This window comes from Panthera leo, chromosome D2, assembly GCF_018350215.1.
Source record: "Panthera leo isolate Ple1 chromosome D2, P.leo_Ple1_pat1.1, whole genome shotgun sequence".
NCBI classification, from domain to species: Eukaryota; Metazoa; Chordata; class Mammalia; order Carnivora; family Felidae; genus Panthera; species Panthera leo.
In genome coordinates, this window is record NC_056689.1 from 47295546 (window position 1) to 47313538 (window position 17993).

At 40.8% G+C, this 17993-nt stretch overlaps 1 protein-coding gene across 4 annotated transcripts; it reads right to left on the reverse strand.

Moving 5' to 3' along the window:
- Positions 1-537: 537 nt before the first annotated feature.
- On the reverse strand, positions 538-16636 carry NCOA4 (nuclear receptor coactivator 4). Of its 4 annotated transcripts, none has more exons than XM_042908437.1 (10): positions 16572-16636; positions 9734-9888; positions 8335-8475; positions 8072-8160; positions 7492-7600; positions 5843-5935; positions 5178-5324; positions 3083-4078; positions 2492-2632; positions 538-2124 (listed from the first exon to the last, which is right to left on the reverse strand). In XM_042908437.1, exons 2-10 carry the CDS (start codon positions 9872-9874, stop codon positions 2119-2121), a joined length of 1863 nt encoding a protein of 620 aa, XP_042764371.1. In that variant the 5' UTR covers positions 9875-9888; positions 16572-16636; the 3' UTR covers positions 538-2118. The 4 variants fall into 4 exon arrangements, with proteins under 4 accessions (XP_042764371.1, XP_042764373.1, XP_042764370.1 ...); XM_042908439.1 differs by lacking the exon at positions 16572-16636 and adding an exon at positions 16465-16565 and having other exon boundaries at positions 5178-5321; XM_042908436.1 differs by lacking the exon at positions 16572-16636 and adding an exon at positions 16465-16565.
- Positions 16637-17993: the final 1357 nt, after the last annotated feature.

Consider the following 17993-nt stretch of genomic DNA (forward strand, 5'->3'; position numbering starts at 1 on the left):
TTAGAGGAAATAGACAAGAGCTACAAGGGTTTCAGGAAGCCTTGGGAAAGCTAAAGGAGGTAAGGGCAAGTCACTTAATTTTCTGAGTTTTGTCATCTATGAAATGAACTTAAATAAAACTGTACTGCATGTTACACATATACACAATAAATACAGAGCAACTAGTGGTTATTATGATGGGAAAGAAAAGAGTAAAGGTGGGGCCTTTGGCATGCACCTAGTAAGGAATTTGACAGGAAAGCACTGAACCTTGGCTGAAGGCCTCTGGTTTTTAAGAAAAGTGAGTTTAATATATTTCATACAGAACAGATTAGAAATTAAAAAGAGTAGATCTGAAGTCTTCAGGAAAAGCCTAAAAATGAAGTTAGTAAATATACCTATCTTTTGCTAATTTTAAGTTTCATAAAAATACACTAATATTTAAGTGAATACAAAAACCAATTTATGTTCAAATATTTTAGCTATACTCCTAACCAAAGCTTAATGTGGTAGAATATTTTGTGACACGGTAGTTTTTACAAATACACACAACACCTCTGGCTGTTATGCTTTTAATGGAGGGAGGTACAAAATGCATCAATGCAAAAGAATGTTTTACATACTCATTAACATAGTGATGAATGTAAAATCAGGAATACATTGTTAAACCTCAAAAACTACAAAGTTTCCTGCAACCTAAGATAATGGAAAAGGCTCCTTAAGTTTTTACCTGCCACTTTTATTAAAGTTCTAAGTGGTATTGGGGGGGTGGGGGTGGGGGACCAAAAAATAGGTTCTTTTCAGCTGTGGTTCAAGCCTAACGAAGCTGTATGGCAAGGACTATGGGACTGTGAAGTTTCCCTAAAAGGACTTTCTAGATGACCACATCACAAACTTTAAAAGTTAACGATAACACAGGCAAGCTGAGTGGCCTAACAGTTTAAAAGCCTGGAAAGCAGCTAAGTTAACTCACTTTAAAGAATTTAAAAACATTATAAATCCCACTTCCTACAGAGAAACTTCATAAAGCATATATGTGACTTTTAAGGATACCGAGAAAACATTAAGTTTTCATAAAGCTTCATAAACACCCCAAGGCACAAGTGTTCAAAACAGCCTGTTCACTAAAAGGGCACTGCATTCTACTCTTGGAGGTATAGAGATGCTATGCTTGCAGTGAGAGGACACTTAATCTATCCCTAGTTAAAAGCACCAGGTGTCAAGCTCAGCTTCCATTTACACAGGACGCACCAATAACCCTTAGGATAGCAAATAGCTCAAATACTGCATTTCTAACAGGTCTTGCCTTTTGCTCTTTTGACTAGTCAACACTAGGGTTCTTTTGCCTGGAGTTGAGAGTATTTTGAAAGTGGCTAGGACTACCCTGAATACAGTCTTGAAGCAACGTGGAGCTCTTCTAAAAGCTCGGGAGATAAGTCAGTAACTTAGAAAAGGGAAAAAGAAAATTTGCAGTAGCTGAGTCTCTCAAAAGGAGAAAAATAATGTAGAATCTGACATGTAGGCTAGTTTTATAATGTCAAAAAACGCCCAGATTGTTAATACACATTTTGGTAAGAAAACAATCATTATATTGGCAAAGTTAACTATTTGTGTGAAATATACTATATTAATTAAACAGAAAAATCATTACTTCCACCACCAACGGAAGAAAACCCACAGCAAGGGAAGCATCTAAAGGAGGGCAATCAAAAGGTTAGGGAAGTTTACTAGTAGCTTTTGAATACATCGACACACCTTGATTATAGAACTATTTCATTTTTAAAACTACAGTGTTTTAATGTACTTCTAGTAACAACCCAATCTAAGGAGCTGTAGAGGCTTATGAAAAAGACCTATCCACCAAGATGCTGTGTTTCTAGTGGAGGGGTGAATTTAAGTTAATACTTCTGTAAGAAGGAACTGAATCACCTCAGCATCAACAAACAGCCTTTTTCTTTTACACAGTAACTCATAATTTGATGACTTATTTCTCTTCACTAGTTCAAAGTTAGGCAGGAAAGGAATGAAGCTGACTGGACAGACCCAGAAACACAAGGATTTGGCAAGCCGCACAGTCACTCGGCTCATGGAGGTGTGATAATCTGCAGAAAAGTTGTTTGACTCCAGTGTTCCATCCTTTCACATCTGTAAAGAAGGCCCACAGATTAAAAAATCAACTATAGGATAAAAGCAAATCTCTTCCCACCTTAAAGCGCTAATTTCTCAATAAGCTATTAGAATCCACACAGGCTCTGAAAATTCCCCTGACAGCTGTATCCTCCTGAAAGGTCACTTTCAAGTGTGTCCTAGTTACTTCGTAAAGCAAGTTCAAGTGAAATACATGAAACCGCTATGATCCACCCCCTGACCCTCATCTGCCAATACACATACCATTCATAGGAAAGGGGTTCCGTGGGCAAAGTATGAATTCATACAGAAGACAAAACATTTACAAGCAGCTAAAATCTGTAATTTTTTTTTTTTTTTTTACACCAGGGACATGTACACCCACCTGTAGAGGAGTTCGATACAACCACTTTTCTTTGTCAACTTTAAGCTGCATACAGGCAAAGAGATCACAAACTGCTGGGAGGCCATAACGGTCTTGGGGAAAGTTATGTTCCTCCTGCAGGGGTGAATTAAGTAATACTTCCTGCAAGAAGACAAAAAGGGCAGGTTGTTACATGACAATTGGGAGGCAAGAGACCAACTTAACTCATTTTCCAAAGACTGTAGCATCTATAAGGAATAATGTTGGCCATTTTGTAATAACATAAATGTTGGCCATTCTCTCTAATAAGCAAAAGCAAAGGTACAAATGTTTAATCTCTTCCATAGACAGCCAATAAAAAGGCTGGTGGGTTGTTTTTTTTTTCTTTCCTGCAGGATGGGGACTGGGGGCCTGGAAAATATGTAAAAATCTGTCTGAATAATTATCACAAATCTTCCATTCTGTTCTAACATGGCATCAAAGTTAATACTGAGGCCAAATAATACTACCATATTTAAGGATCTGGCCCGTTTGCAAGGTTTGGGATTAATTAAGAAAGTATAAATCTATTAAATACATTTAAAATGGTGTTATTCTGATGCCTGTGCTCACCTTGGCCTTCTTTCGAAGTAGCCACTTGTCTTCCCCTGAGGATAACTGGCTGAGGTTTCCCATCTTGTTTCCTGGCAAAACCCAGTCAGCTGTGGTCACGGGGTTCACAAGCTTTTGTTTGCCAGCTCTGTCCTCAGTAATAGGCACTTCCTTGGGACATCCTTCTTTGCAGGAGGGTGTGATGAGCCACTCTGACAGGGGACTGCTCCTTATGACTTGGAAGGAATTAGCAATACTAGAAGGAGCCACTGCCTTTGATGTCTTAGCTTGTTCTGTTGCCTCTTTTCTGGAAGGACAGAGCCACACACTCAGGGTATCTATACACTTGTCAGGCTCAGGATTTGGTTCCACAGGCACACCATTTTTATCTTTCCCTTCTTTCTTCAGAAGCCACTTACACAGAGCTTCCTTCTCACAGTTTTCATCACACACACACTCCGCAAAGCTCGTACAGGGCTCATTGGCTCTGCACACCTCCTCTACTTTATATGGCTCCTGATGGTTCTGGACAAGCCAATCCTCAGTAATCACACTGGGAGTGAACAAGGGTTTCTTAGCCTCTAAGTGGTCATTCAGGCACTTCAGATTGCCCAGGTTTTCAATCTCCACACCTTTGGGTTGGTTGCCCCGACAATTGGTGCAGGAATCGGGTTTGAGAAGCCAATCACTCACACTATAGGGCTCCTGGAACACCTGAAACAGGAGCTTAAACTTCTCACTGGCTTCACAGCTGCCTTTGCCAGGCTTCTCCAGCTTCTGGGATTCCTGAGGAGTCACCAGCCAGTCAGAAAGATCCATCTCATCTTGATCAAGAAGCTCCAGATCTCCAACCTTTTCAATTTCAGTGGAGTAAGAACTGGTAGTAGAACGGCTATTACACTTTTGGTAAGTTGGTTTTTCAGGGACCTCTTGTTGCTGACTCTTGTGGAGCCAGTTTTCTAAGCCCTTCAGGTTGCCCCAGACATTACTGAAGAAATTGCAGGCTCTGGCAGAAGTCTACATAGAAAGTACACAGTATTAGTTCACCAGTACATTATGACTGCATATAAGAGTTCTATACGCAAATTTATTGCACTGCCCAGTGTTTCCAAATTTAAGTATGTAAGGTCAAGACAAAGGATTTCTCTGTTGGGATATTGAAATATTGAAGAACATAAATTTATTTTCTATAGCTTTTAAAAAACTGAAAAATACTAAATACCAACTATGAGAAAGCATCTACAGCATATTTGATAGAAGAGAGGCTAGCAGTTCTACATAATATGCTTTTATGAATAAAGAAGACAAAAATGAACAAACGATGATTAGGCAGGTCATCAAAGGCCGAAAAACGTGAATAATAACCTCCATAATCAAAGAAACTTCAAAACAAAAGTAAAATGTTACTTTGTATCAAATTCAAAGAAAACAAAGAAGCTTATAAATGATTACCGCTATTAGAGAAGTTTTAGGGAAGGGAGCACCCTCAATATATTCCAAATATTCTTCTGAATATAAATTGCTTATCAACTTCCTGGAAAGCCAAACTGGCAATACTTATCAAAAGTCTTGAAGGGTATGCAGAATTATAATCTAGAAATGCAATTTCTAAATTTCTAGGATTTTACTCGTAAGGAATTAATCAAGAATGAGCATAAATTAACTCCTGGCTGTTCAGAGGAACTTGATACCCAGAAAAATTGGGAGTTTAAGTTACAGCCAATCAATAAGATATACTATTAAGGATTTTATGGAAGAAATTAAATGAAAGAGAAATATATTCATGCTCTACTAGTGAAAAAAAAAATCTGCTAGCCAAAACAGGATTTACAGATTTAAGTATATGTACGCATAAAAAAAAAAAAAAAAAAAAAAAAATGGAAGTATACAAATAAAAATGTTAAAACAGTTATCTCTGCATGTTGGGGTTATGGGTTTGTATTTCTTTACAGTTCTGTTTTCTAACCTTTCTATCCATAGTGAAGAGGTATCACTGTTGTACTATAAAGTCATAAAAGTATTTCAAGACTAAAAACTAAAAGACGTACACTAAGAGTTAAAAACTAAACCCATCTACTACTGCATCTACTCAGAAACAATAAAAGCAGCAACACACCTGACTATTCTCCAAGGTCTGCTTCTGGGTAAGCCACTCCTGGAGGTTGGTGCTGGGTATATAAGGAGCCTGCCGACCAGTGGTGGGTTTGTTTCCAAGGAGCCATTCGCTGAGAGGGACAGCCATGGTGCTGGATGCTGACTTCTGCTAATCACATGATACTTCACTGCTTAACAAGGCCATGCCAAATGCCGTCAAAAGTTCACCAGGAAAGGAGACCCAAGCTTTCTAATTTTGGCTTCCAACTGACGGCACAAGTGACACAACTTCCCTAAGGCTCCATCTTACAAGAAGTATATCTCATCTCCAGGGTTCTTCTCCACTCAAAACATCTAGCAGCCTATATTCACACCGCCTTAAGAAGTAAATCATCTCTATGAATTATGAAGAGAAGGTTTCCCAAGAGAGAACCACCCCAGACAGCTAATGATAATTTCTTATGGGTTGCTAACAATGACTTTCTCTCTTCACATCTATAAAACCTCTAAATTTCTATCTCTCATTCAGTCTCAAAAGGAGCATTTAATTGCATAAACTAACTCAATACCACTTATGCCTTTTTACAAATAAATGGTAGCAAAAAAAAGAAAGTGATTTAGTCAAAACCCAAAAGAAATATAAGCCAAGTAATAACTTCGTTACCAGAAAAAAAAATGACATTTTACCTGTTCTGGCAATGGGATAAAGCCTCTTTTCTCCAGGAAGGACCCAATATTTGATGATGAACTAGCATGAGCCATCAGGTGCTCAGGAATTTGCTATAAAATAAAAGCAAATTAATCTTTGAAATGCAAATTATGCTTTCATCCCAAAAAAGTGAAACTGTAATTCCTAAATGTCAAACACAGGAAGCCAAGCATTACCATTTCACTAAAATAAATATTCTTTATACTAAACTCGATGACCTACAAATAGTTATGAAATCTGAGAATTCTCTATCACATAACTATCATCATACAAGAGAATTCACCAGAATTGGTAGTATTACTGCTTTTAATAAAACCCAAGTGAGAACATGTTTGGTTCCTCAGACTAAAGACCATTCAAGGTGCACCTGGGTGGCTCAGTCGGTTAAGTATCCGACTTGTGAGTTCAAGTCCGGCGTAGGGCTCCTCACTGACAGCACAGAGACAGCTTGGGATTCTGTTTCTCCCTCTCTCTGCCCCTCACCTGCTCTCTCAAAGTAAAAAACTAAACTTAACTGGGGCACCTGGGTGGCTCAGTCGGTTGAGCGTCCGACTTCAGCTCAGGTCGTGATCTCACAGTTCGCGAGTTCGAGCTCCACATCGGGCACTGTGCTGACAGCTCAGAGCCTGGAGCCTGCTTCAGATTCTGTCTCTCCCTCTCTCTCTGCCCCTTCCCGCTCATACTCTGTCTCTGTCTCTCAAAAATGAATAAACATTAAAAATAAATAAATAAATAAAAACAACGAAACTTAAAAAAGACCAAGAAATATTCTGTAAGAAATATGTCAAAGTATTTAAAAAAGGGGTGGCTGGCTGGCTCAGTTGGTAAAGCATGCAACTCCTGATCTCAGAGTTGTGAGTTCAAGCCCCACGCTGGGTGTAGATTACTTAAAAAAAAAACTTAAAAAAAAAAATATATATATATTTATATGTCCAAGTTACTTAAGGACATACAAGACTGGGGCGCCTGGGTGGCTCAGTCAGTTAAGCATCCAACTCTTGGTTTCGGCTCAGGTCATGATCTCTTGGTTCAGGACATCAATCCCCATGTCAGGCTCTGCGTTGACAGTACAGAACCTGCTTGGGATTCTTTCTCTCCCTCTGTCTCTGCCCCTTCCCCGCTCACTCAACTCTCTAAGATAAATAAACTTAAAAAATAAATAAAGAGGGGGGCACCTGGGTAGCTCAGTTAGTTAAGCGTCCGACCTCAGCTCAGGTCATGATCTCACGGTCAGTGAGTTCAGGCTCTATGCTGACAGCTCGGAGCCTGGAGCCTGCTTCGGATTCTGTGTCTCCCTCTCTCTCTTCCCCTTCCTTGTTCGCACTGTCTCTCTCTCTCTCTCTCTCTCAAAAATAAGTGAACATTAAAATATTTTTTAAAATTTTAATAAAAAAATAAAGAAATACAAGATGAATTCTGGCGATTATCCATGAATCAATACCACATTCCAAGAACTACCACAGCCTAATGCTCACATCAACTTATTCAGAACATGAAACTTCTGAAGTTTTATCAAATTCTCAAGAAAGCCACTATTCATAGGAAAAATGTGATGTTTTTAAGACCATCTGTGAGTCCACAGATCTGAGAAGTGCACTATGAATTATCTGAGATCAACAACACTCACAATGGTCTTGAGGGATCCAAATGTGGTGATGGCCTGGCGCAGAGCAGTTGTGTCCGCTTCAAAAAGTAGGACAGTCGAATCTTCGGGTTTGAGGGTCAGATTGCCCAGTCTGGAGAAAAAATAAAACCTGGCTTTTTTAAGGAGTAACTATTTAATCCAAAACAAAGCCAAACTGTGAGTAATCTGAAATGACTACTTTTCTAAGAAACTCATCACAGGTAGATGACTTAACTACGCACCACCCAGTATAACATTAAATATATAAAGCAGGATGACCTTATCACAGAAAAAAAGAAGTTAAATCCAAGACATACAATGAGTTACAGAATTGACTTTTTTAGCGGGCCTGGGTGGCTCTGTCAGTTGAGTGTCCAACTTCATCTCTCAGGTCATGATCTCACAGTCCGCAGGTTCTAGTCCCACATTGGGCTTTGCGCTGACAGCGCAGAGCCTGCTTTAGGATGCTCTGTATCCCTCTCTCTCTCTCTGCCCCTCCCCTGCTCTCAATCAATTTTGACTTTTTAAAAAATGTATCAAAGTCAAAGAGCCAAAAGTCAAAACAAGCAAAAAACATCTTTACCTCTCTAGGCACACAGAGACTTGATTGGCTAGATCTTTGTTTTGGGTGCACTCCAGTTGATGAATAAGACAATTGAACTGGCCCAGTAACTGTAAGAAAAATTGAAACCGTCTAGCCACACTGAGTATATCCAAGTTAACAAACAGCACTTGAGATTAAACTTTTACCTGATCTATATTAATGCTACATTATAGGAAAGGCATTCTCTGGAAACCAAAAGCCACAGTCAAAACCAATTACAGCCTTGCAACCAACCACCTTACCCAGTAGAGCTGTTGGGCCTGCTGCTGAAGTGTCTCTTCTTTAAGCTGATAGATGAGATCCACCTGTTCATACAGCCACACCTCACGGCTTCGAAGGCATTCCAGGTGACGGCTTATGCAGCTGTGAATCTGGGCTTTGACCTAGGAAATGCATACCTGTTAGCTTCACTCCTGTTATAAGCCCGAAGAATGGTGTTACCCACAGAATGGTGAGGTACTTAAACTTTGGGGGAGGGGTCACACATCCTTTTGGTTATCCAATGACATCTATGGAGCATCTCCCCAGAAAAACACATACTATATACTCAAAATTTTGCCTCTAATTTCAGGGTTTAGGGTCCCGAAGCCCACCCATGAAACCACCAAAGCCCCATGGACCCAGTTTAAGAATTCCAGACATAAAGACATTCACAGGCTCAAAAATCCTCATTCAATACACCCTCCCTCTGAAGAGGAACCGGTTTATTTGGGTGGCCTAAAGTAATCAAGAGAAAATAAATGATATGCCATGTAACACTGATCCCCCTCAGTTTTCCATATAATTCGAAAACCTATAGTCTGACAAATTCATCAGTGGAGTAAGATAGGAGTATTAACTTAATAGCTAGCCCTTATCTGTTTTCTCACTCTACAAATGAGCAATCCATTTACAGTAAGCCAATTCAGTAAAGAGATGTGCCACTACATGTCAATAGCTACAAGACCATTAGGGCAGACAGTTTAAGTAAAACTATAAACTAAATGTTTCTGGAAGCATAAACGGCGATTCAGAAAAGGACAAATGTAAAAATCCTAAGGAAAGAAACCAAAACAGCCATAAAATCTGAGAATTCACATAAGAAACGATTTTTAAATAAGTTTTTCTATACAATAAAGTTTTATTTCAAAGTCATGTAATACTTGGTCTTCCAAGTATTGGAAGTATTCCAAGTATTGGTCTTCACCAACACGGTACTAGTAGGCCAATGGAACAAAAAGATTTCATTCTGGCTTGCTCTAACAGATAAAGTTATTTACAGAACCATGCCACCAACAAAACCATGCCACCACCAAGTTAAAGGATGGTAGGGGACATGATGAAGTGCCACCCTTTATGCAACAAGGACACAGCTGAGCAGTAGTGCTCATTCATTTTGTTATGTTTTATTGATGGCAGTGCTTGGCACAGGGACCACACACAATGCATGCAGAACTCTTTACAGTGGTACAAGGTTTTCCAGACTCTTCTACCATATGTTTAATTTCCCCTGGGGATCAAAAGCATTAACATTTCAGGCATACCGTGCAAGGCATGGGGTGAAACTTTCTGGATGGCACTGAGAAGTCAAGCCCTTGGCCATGCTCTAACCAGCCCTGTGCTAAGAGCCCAGACAAGGGAAGAAAAAAGCGCACATCACACCTCTCGCAAGTTATCTTTAATTTGCTGTTCAGCCCGGAGAACTCCACCAATAGCAAGCTCCAAGTCCCTCCGTGCATCACAACACCTCAAAAGGGGTTCTCTATTACTGGAGCAGCCACTCTGGTCCTGTGAGGTACTCATTCTGCTCACTGTTCCTTTGAAAGAAAGAAAGAAAAAATCTAAATTGCACTGTAATTGCAACCAAAAACCACCTTTCAGTCATCCCCCAACTGATCATTCCAACCAGTTCCCAATAACTAGCATAATTAGATTACTTCCAACACATGACCCAGCACACAGTATACTCAAAAAATACTGCTTCTTCCTTCCTGCTCAACACTACTGCATTCCTGACATATAATTCTAGGCATCTAGGTTAGTGACACTTTACATGTGAACAAACTGTTCTGAAAAAACACCAATTTTCCTGAACCGATAGGGCAATTATATAGCCTCCAAAAAGTTAAAAGAACACTGGAATGTAAATTTCTATTTATAACACATATAAAATCATAGGAGGCATGTGTTCTTATTTTACAGATTTAGAGGTGAAGACTAAAAGGTCTAGAAAGATCCATAATTATTTTGAAAAGTAGCGACAAACCAGTAATTGGTAAACAGAATTTAGAACATAGTTTAGATCTGGCATTTGCCTATATTTATTGAGAAAGAGGAAATTTTAATGTATTTCCTCTTTTCTCTTTTAGATGGGACTTTTTTTTTAATTTAGGAAGAACTAACTTAGGGATGGTTTCATAGCTAAGAAGTTTTCAAGAATGTAAATCTAACAAAATACTTTCATAGGATTCTGATAAGGGAAATGCTTACAGGCATTGGTGTGGGCTGCTACAGGAATTTTCTACAATCCTAGGTTTACAAGAGATAAGAAACAGAAGTGGAAAGAACAGCACATAACCAATGACATAATATGAGACTGAGACAGAAGCATTGGAAAACAATTAAGCAAAAGCTTAACAAAAACCGCTGGAAGAAGTTTGTGTCTATCCTGGAAAGATCTAGAATCAGAGATCATTTGTAAACACTTAGAAAAAAGCAGTAATCGGTGTAGCCCAGCATGTGTTCACTAAGTCACTAAGCCCTGTGATACCAAAGTTTCTTCCTTCTTGAATAGTTTTACTAAACTGGCCACTCAACGTAATCCTGCAGCCACAATCTATCTGGATGCTCGACAGTGCGGCCTGTGACAAGGTTACATATGGTCTTCGAGGACAAAGTGAATATGAGCTAAACAGAACTACAACTAAATGGATTATTTTTTACAAACAACTCAAAGGATAACAGACTGAAGCCAGTGTGTGAAGTTTTTAGAGGTATGTTTTCCCCTATTACTCAACTGTTTTCCTTAAGTACCTGGATAAAAACAGAAGACAGACATTAAAGTTGGGGTTAACACAGGACTTTGACAAAAACAGAGTCCAAAACAATCTCGACATAACTGTTAAATCTTATAAAACAGAATGTAAATTTTTAAAACTTGAATGGGGGAAGATAAAGTAAAAGAGAATAAAATGTTTTTAAAAGGATGAAGATTTGTAATTGAAAGTATAGCTCTACATGAGTTAGCACTGTGCAGGGTCTAAGAAAAATAACGAACTATTTGCATTTACCAACAGTATAGCATTTGTCACAGGACTAATCTGTTCCATATTTATTACATTAAATTTGAAATTTTTTTCTGAATAACACACTTTAGAAAACGCATTTAAAAAAGGGAAAGGGACTCTAAAAATATGAAAAATTTCTCTAGGAAGGGAAGCTGTTCACCCTAGATAAGTTTCTGGGAGGACATGATTACTACACTCAAATACTTGGCGACCTGTCAAAAAAGACTTAGATTTGTTCAGAATCACCTACAGGGAGTAGAGGAGGATTAACATGAGACATCTGAGACCATATATAAAAGAACTATCGGTTCTGAAGGCAAGGACCTTCTGAGAGATGGCTGCTCTTGGCTCAACAGCAGTCTACCCAGTGCAGAGTCCTCCAGATGACTGACACCTCATCTGAGACAAAGCGAACTTTGGCCTAGACTGCATCTCCATGCCTAGGTTTAGGACCAGATAGCTAGCTAGAAACTACAAAGGGACAAAAGCAGTGTGATCCCCACCCTCAGAAATAAAATGATGGGGGGTGGGGGGGGCACCTGAATGGCTCAGTCAGTTGAGCGTCTGACTTTGACTCAGGTCATGATCTCACGGTTGACAAGTTGGGAGCCCTGCGTTGGGCTGTGTGCTGACAGCTCACAGCCTGGAGCCTGCTTCGGATTCTGTGTCTCTCTCTCTGCCCCTCCCCCATTCATGCTCTGTCTCAAAAATAAAATAAACATTAAAAATAATAATAATAATAAATAAAATAAAATGATGGGAGGAAGAAGCCTAACAGGCTTTCTTTTTACCATCTCAGGAAAAGATCCAAGTGAGGAACTAGAGATCCTATAAGAAACTGAAGGCAATTCAGGAAATTTCCAATTGTTTTGTTACCTTAGTCTGTTTCCCCATAATGACTTTTTTTTTTTAATTTTTGAGAGAGAGAGTGCGTGGGGGTGGGGGACAGGGAGAGAAGGGCAGAGGAAGAGAATCTTTTTTTATTTTGAGAGAGAGGGGGCACAAGTGAGGGGCAGAGAGAGGGGGAGATAGAGAAGTGGGGCTCACCCGATACGGGGTTTGTGAGAGAGAGACAGAGAGAGAGAGAGAGACCTAAGCAGGCTCCACACTCAGCACGGTGCTCAATCCCATGACCCTGGGATCATGACCTGAGCTGAAGAAATCAAGAATCAGATGCTCAACTGACTGAGCCACCCAGGCACCCCTCCCCATAATGACTTCTAAAAAGCAAGGGCTTCCTTAACTAAATTTGAGAGGAATCGCTGTGGAAAATTTTTCCAACCCTCAAAACACCAACACCAGCTGTAAATACTTTGCTAACTTTTTTTTTAATTTAATGTTTACTTATTTTTGAGAGAGAGAGAGAGAGAGAGAGAGAGAGAGACAGAAGGTGAGCTGGGGAGAGGCAGACACAGAATCCAAAGCAGGCTCCAGTCTCCGAGCTCTCAGCATAGAGCCTGATGCGGGGCTGGAACTCAGACCACTGAGATCATAACCTGAGCCAAAGTCAGACACTTAACCGACTGGACCACCCAGGCGCCCCACTACTTTTCTAACTTCTTTTTCACACTGGAAGCTGCCATGTGTTACGCATAGGAATTAGTGTACACTTGGTGCACACTGTAGGGACTCTGAAAAATACAAGTGAACACAACACAAGTGCAACACAAGTGAAACGCTGGCTCATACTTGGAGAGCTGGAGTCACCTCATTACCACAAGTTGCTACACTTTGCACTTAAGAGTTCTATGCAAGGCATGTTTAGTTGTCTTTCCAATTATTAACCAAATTTCACCTGTGCCAAATTTCCCATTCTTAGGTCCTCACCATTTGTGTGGAATGCCACAATGCCTGGCACAGTATAAAATTTAATCAATAAAATTAAACTAGAATGCACTTCACAATGTCAAAACCTGAGCTCTACATCATATGGGTGGCACATTCAAATGCATTTAAGTGCTGACTGTTATTACTAGATCCCTATAGATGTTTTCAATTCAATCACAAGTACCATACAACTGTCTAATGAGAACAAAACATGGCAAATTGGTTTTTCTCCTTATCAGCTATGGACAGAAGGCAGGATGAGATTTAAGTTACAAAACTGATTTTTCCCACATATTTATCACAAGTTTTCAAATTAAAATGAGTGTTATCCTTCAAAACAGTCATCTTGTTAAGAATAAGGATCTTTAGGGGCGCCTGGGTGGCTCAGTCGGTTGGGCGTCCGACTTCGGCTCAGGTCACGATCTCACAGTCCATGAGTTCGAGCCCCGCGTCGGGCTCTGGGCTGATGGCTCAGAGCCTGGAGCCTGCTTCCGATTCTGTGTCTCCCTCTCTCTCTGCCCCTCCCCCGTTCATGCTGTGTCTCTCTCTGTCTCAAAAATAAATTAAAAAAACGTTAAAAAAAATTTTTTTTTTAAAAAGACTAAGGATCTTTAGAGCCCATTTGTCAGTCGCTAAGAAAACCTGTTTCATTTCCTTATGATCAGTCCCAGGATGCTTGTCTCTCTGCTGCCTTTGGCGGTCTCCCCCACCTCCCTGTGCAGCAGTGGAGGGGACAGTCAGCTTCTATAGCCTAGATCCCAAGAAAGTAGTTATGCAAAGGCTTCCCTTTTTGTACCGCAGTGAGGAGGAAGCCCTCAGAATGGAAATCAAGAACACCATTACACAGGTGAACTCAAATCACAATGAGGGGAAGACTGACCTAGCTTAATGAAAGCTTTATGAAATGTCACATCCAAAGAGACATGTATGAAGTAACTAGTGCATATGGTCATTTTCAACAATCCACCATTTGTTTCAGGTTTGAGAGCCTATTTTGCCTATTTTCTTACCTGTAAAAAGACTGGACCAAATCAGCTCTCAATCTAAAATTCCAATCAATTAAAGACTATTAAAAATGTTCTTTTTTGGGGCACCTGGGTGGCTCAGTCAGTTAGGCGTCTGACTTCGGCTCAGGTCATGATCTGACAGTTTGTGAGTTCAAGCCCCACATCAGGCTCTGTGCTGACAGCTCAGAGCCTGGAACCTACTTCAGATTCTGTGTCTCCCTCTCTCTCTGCCCCTCCCCTGCTCGTGCTCTGTCTCTCTCTCTCTCTCTCAAAAATAAATAAGTATTTTTTAAAAAAAATCTTTTTATTCATCTTTATAATCCAAAATACTGCCCTACCACCTTCAAAAGAAGACTGCCTTAAATGTATATTTTTTGAGACAAAATCTAAAATTTAAGTGCTTCTAAAACGTCCCCGCCTCTAGGATTCCTGTCCTAGGTTTGAGGGTAGGGGGAAGTAGGAGGGAGAGACACACGTACCCCTAAAATAAAGCTCCCAGAGAACCCAGAACTCTCCCAAAACAAGAATTCTACAAACTATATATGCCATCTTTGCACAGTGGTTGGCACAAATCTAATTATGAAACCCAAAGACCTTGAAACCAGAATTGAGCAACTAACCACAAATGAAACTAAGTCATTATCATATGATTTAACCATAAAATTTCCAAAAAGCAATAGCCCTCTTGTGACCAACACAAACCACAATTTAAAGTTGAAAAACCCGGGGGCGCCTGGGTGGCTCAGTCGGTTGGGTGTCCAACTTCGGCTCAAGTCATGATCTTGCGGTCCATGGGTTCAAGCCCCGTGTCGGGCTCTGTGCTGACAGCTCAGAGCCCGGAGCCTGCTTCGAATTCTGTCTCCCTCTCTCTCTGACCCTCCCCCATTCATGCTCTGTCTCTCTGTCTCAAAAATAAATAAACATTAAAAAAAAATTTTTTAAGTTGAAAAACTCTTTGCCATCTCTTTAGTAGACTATTCTCATTGTACAGATGAAACCACAAAAGCCCAGACAGTTTAAATGATCCATCTAAAGGACCACAGCCATAACAGGTTTGGGTTTAGAACTGAGGTTCCTAAGGTCTAGTCCGGGATGCTCTGTGACCAACTTGTTCTTCTTTTAGTGTATTATCACTCACAAATTATTTTTATTTACCAATTCTAGAGTCTGAAATTAACATCCCAAAAACAACAAAAAGAAATTAACATTCCAATAGAATACTATTGTACTACTGAAATAACTTACATTAAGATTCTGTCCATTTTCATAGTCCTCAATAAATTAAGACAGTTTTTCAGAACTTTTTTCCTTAAATAATGCTAACAAAATAAATAATGCTCGTGCACATCATGACAGGTTCAGAATAATCAAAACACTGCCAAGTACCAGTCCCAAGCAAGGAGGACAGGAGCAGCAGCCCTGGATCTGATCCCACATCTGTATCACAATCACTCAGAGTTCCATCCGTCTGTCTGAACAAAGGCTTAAACCAGGTCATCTCTAACTGCACCTTCCAGTTCTCAGTGTTTGTCACCCTTCCCACCTAACCTCCTCTCCAAGAAAAGAGGTCCACTTTTTAGTTATTTTCCTGGCATCCAAATCATTGCTAGAAACCCACACACTAAAAACCAATCCATAGCATACATCTATGTTTTATTGACTACTAAATTTGAAATACTGCCAATTTAGTTATCTTTGATGAGACAATATATAATAGACCGTTGGTACAAATTTTCAGGAAAAAAAATTATGAAATAATAGTCCACATTCCATTTCACCTTGAGACATTTCTTCACATGTTCTTTCTTCTTGTTAAAAAAATTTTTTTAAGGTTTTTTACTTCACAATTCATTACCTCAAAGGCTATATATCTTACCCTAGCCCCAGCCCACTTTTAATTCTTTATCAAGAAAGTATTTTTGAAATTCAGGATCTGATTCTCCGTAATTTTTTTATACCTGGAAAATAAGGTTAATGCCTGAAGAGACTTACACAAAATAAGGTAACAATGAAATCTCCACAGCATATTTTAAGATTACAACTTCAGAGCTTACTGCCCTAGGATCTGTCTACCTTCATACACGGAATTACAAGCAGTCAACCCCAGCACATCAAATTTCCGAAGCAGTAACTGAAAACTGACCACAAAATTCCCCACCTAAAGCCAAGACTTTTCTAGTTCAAAAGCAACAATGACTCATGCAACTTTCCAGGTTCCCCCACACTTTCTAAGAGCACTGTAGCCGGTATGAGCCGCAGCCCGCAGGGTCACCTCTCAGCACGCATGCGCGCAGCCAGGGCCACAGAGCCCCTTCCTCTGCCCAGCGCGCCGAGTCGACTCAGAGCGCTCCCGCTGCGGCCCTGGGCTGCCCGACGTACCCCGCAGGCCCAGTCTCCGCCGCGCCACCTGCCTGGCGAGCCGGAGGCCCCTTTATCCTAGACTCAAGGGCCGAAGGTCCCCGCAGCCACGGGCCGCGCCCCGCCCCGCCCGCTAGTGGCAGCAGCCCACGGCGGCCGGGAACGCGCACGTCAGCGCCAGGGGCGGGCCTGGAGGACCCGCCCGCTCGGACGCCCCCATCCTGCCCCTCCAGCCGGAGGCCCCCGCAGCCTCTCGCAAAGCTCCACCCCCTCCCCGCCGCTTCCGGAAGTCAGGGGCCCACAGACACCAGGGGGCTCCTCTCCAGCGTCCCCTCCGCCCTGCTGCTCCAACTCTTAGCCTGTGTCCACCTCGCTCTGTGCCCCAAATCGTCGAGACTTTGAGGACTTAAGGGTTTTGCTGCTAATCGTTACAGAGAAATAACAAACGTGGGTCAGTCAGAAGGCTTACGGAGTTATTCTTGGAATGTCCCTTCCCAGTAGCTTACGCTTCCAGAGATCACCCCTGTCAGCCCAGCTGGGGTTCGGCCCTCGTCTTTTGTTCCAGGCCCTCTCAGACATCCCCTCATATCTGTGACACACCTCTACCTGTACCCTAGTGTCTGTCTCTCACAACAATCACATGCTCGCACACAAGCCACACACAGTCCAGTGCCGCTGTTAAAAGTCATGAATGCTCTTCATTCAAAAAAAGCTTGCTTAGAGCACCTACCAGATGCCAAGCACTATTCTAGGTGCTGAGAATACGAAAGTTAAAATGAGAGCCCTACCTAGAGAGGCAGTAATACAAAAGAGAATGGACTCTGGAGCTAGACCATTTGAGTACAAAACTTTGCTTCCCACTTAGGTGCTGTGTGACTACAGGCAAGTCACTTAACCAATCTGTGCCTCAGTTTCCTGGTCTGTAAAATGGGGACATAATAATGGACCCAACTCAATGAGAATTACATGAATTGATACATGGAAAATGTTTAGGACGCTACCTGACACAGTATTCCTGTATGATTATCATGCTAATGGTACTTCTAGTCTGGTGCCTTTTTCTCCAAAAACAATCCTTACAGTCTGCATATCCAATCAGGCCAGAAGACAAAATCTAGACAGCACAGTCATTCCCTTCCAATCAATTATATTAATGCAAAATACTTGCTCTTGTCTATGTATATGAAATGATTTTTGTAAATAATAAGAGTAAAGAAAACCCACATGACAAAAAGCAAACACAAAAGGTCATCACCTTCAATTACGCACCCCTCAGATTTCAGATGAACAGAGTTTGTGGAGGCGCCTGTTTTATCTATCATGCACAAAGTTTCTGGGATCAAATTTCAGACATTACCAAAAATAATGAGAAAACAATTTCTTAAAGTTTTTTTATTCATTATTATTTATTTTGGGCAGGGGTGGGGAGGGAGAGAGGGAAAG

Excerpts from the sequence above, each read along its gene's own strand:
- NCOA4 (XM_042908437.1), bottom strand. The coding sequence starts at position 9,874 with ATGAGTACCTCACAGGACCAGAGTGGCTGCTCCAGTAATAGAGAACCC. Across the intron at positions 7,601-8,071 it reads GTCTCTGTGTGCCTAGAGAG|ACTGGGCAATCTGACCCTCA; the intron begins GTAAAGATGTTT and ends TTTTTTCTCCAG. Across the intron at positions 5,325-5,842 it reads TTATCCCATTGCCAGAACAG|CAGAAGTCAGCATCCAGCAC; the intron begins GTAAAATGTCAT and ends TCATGTGATTAG.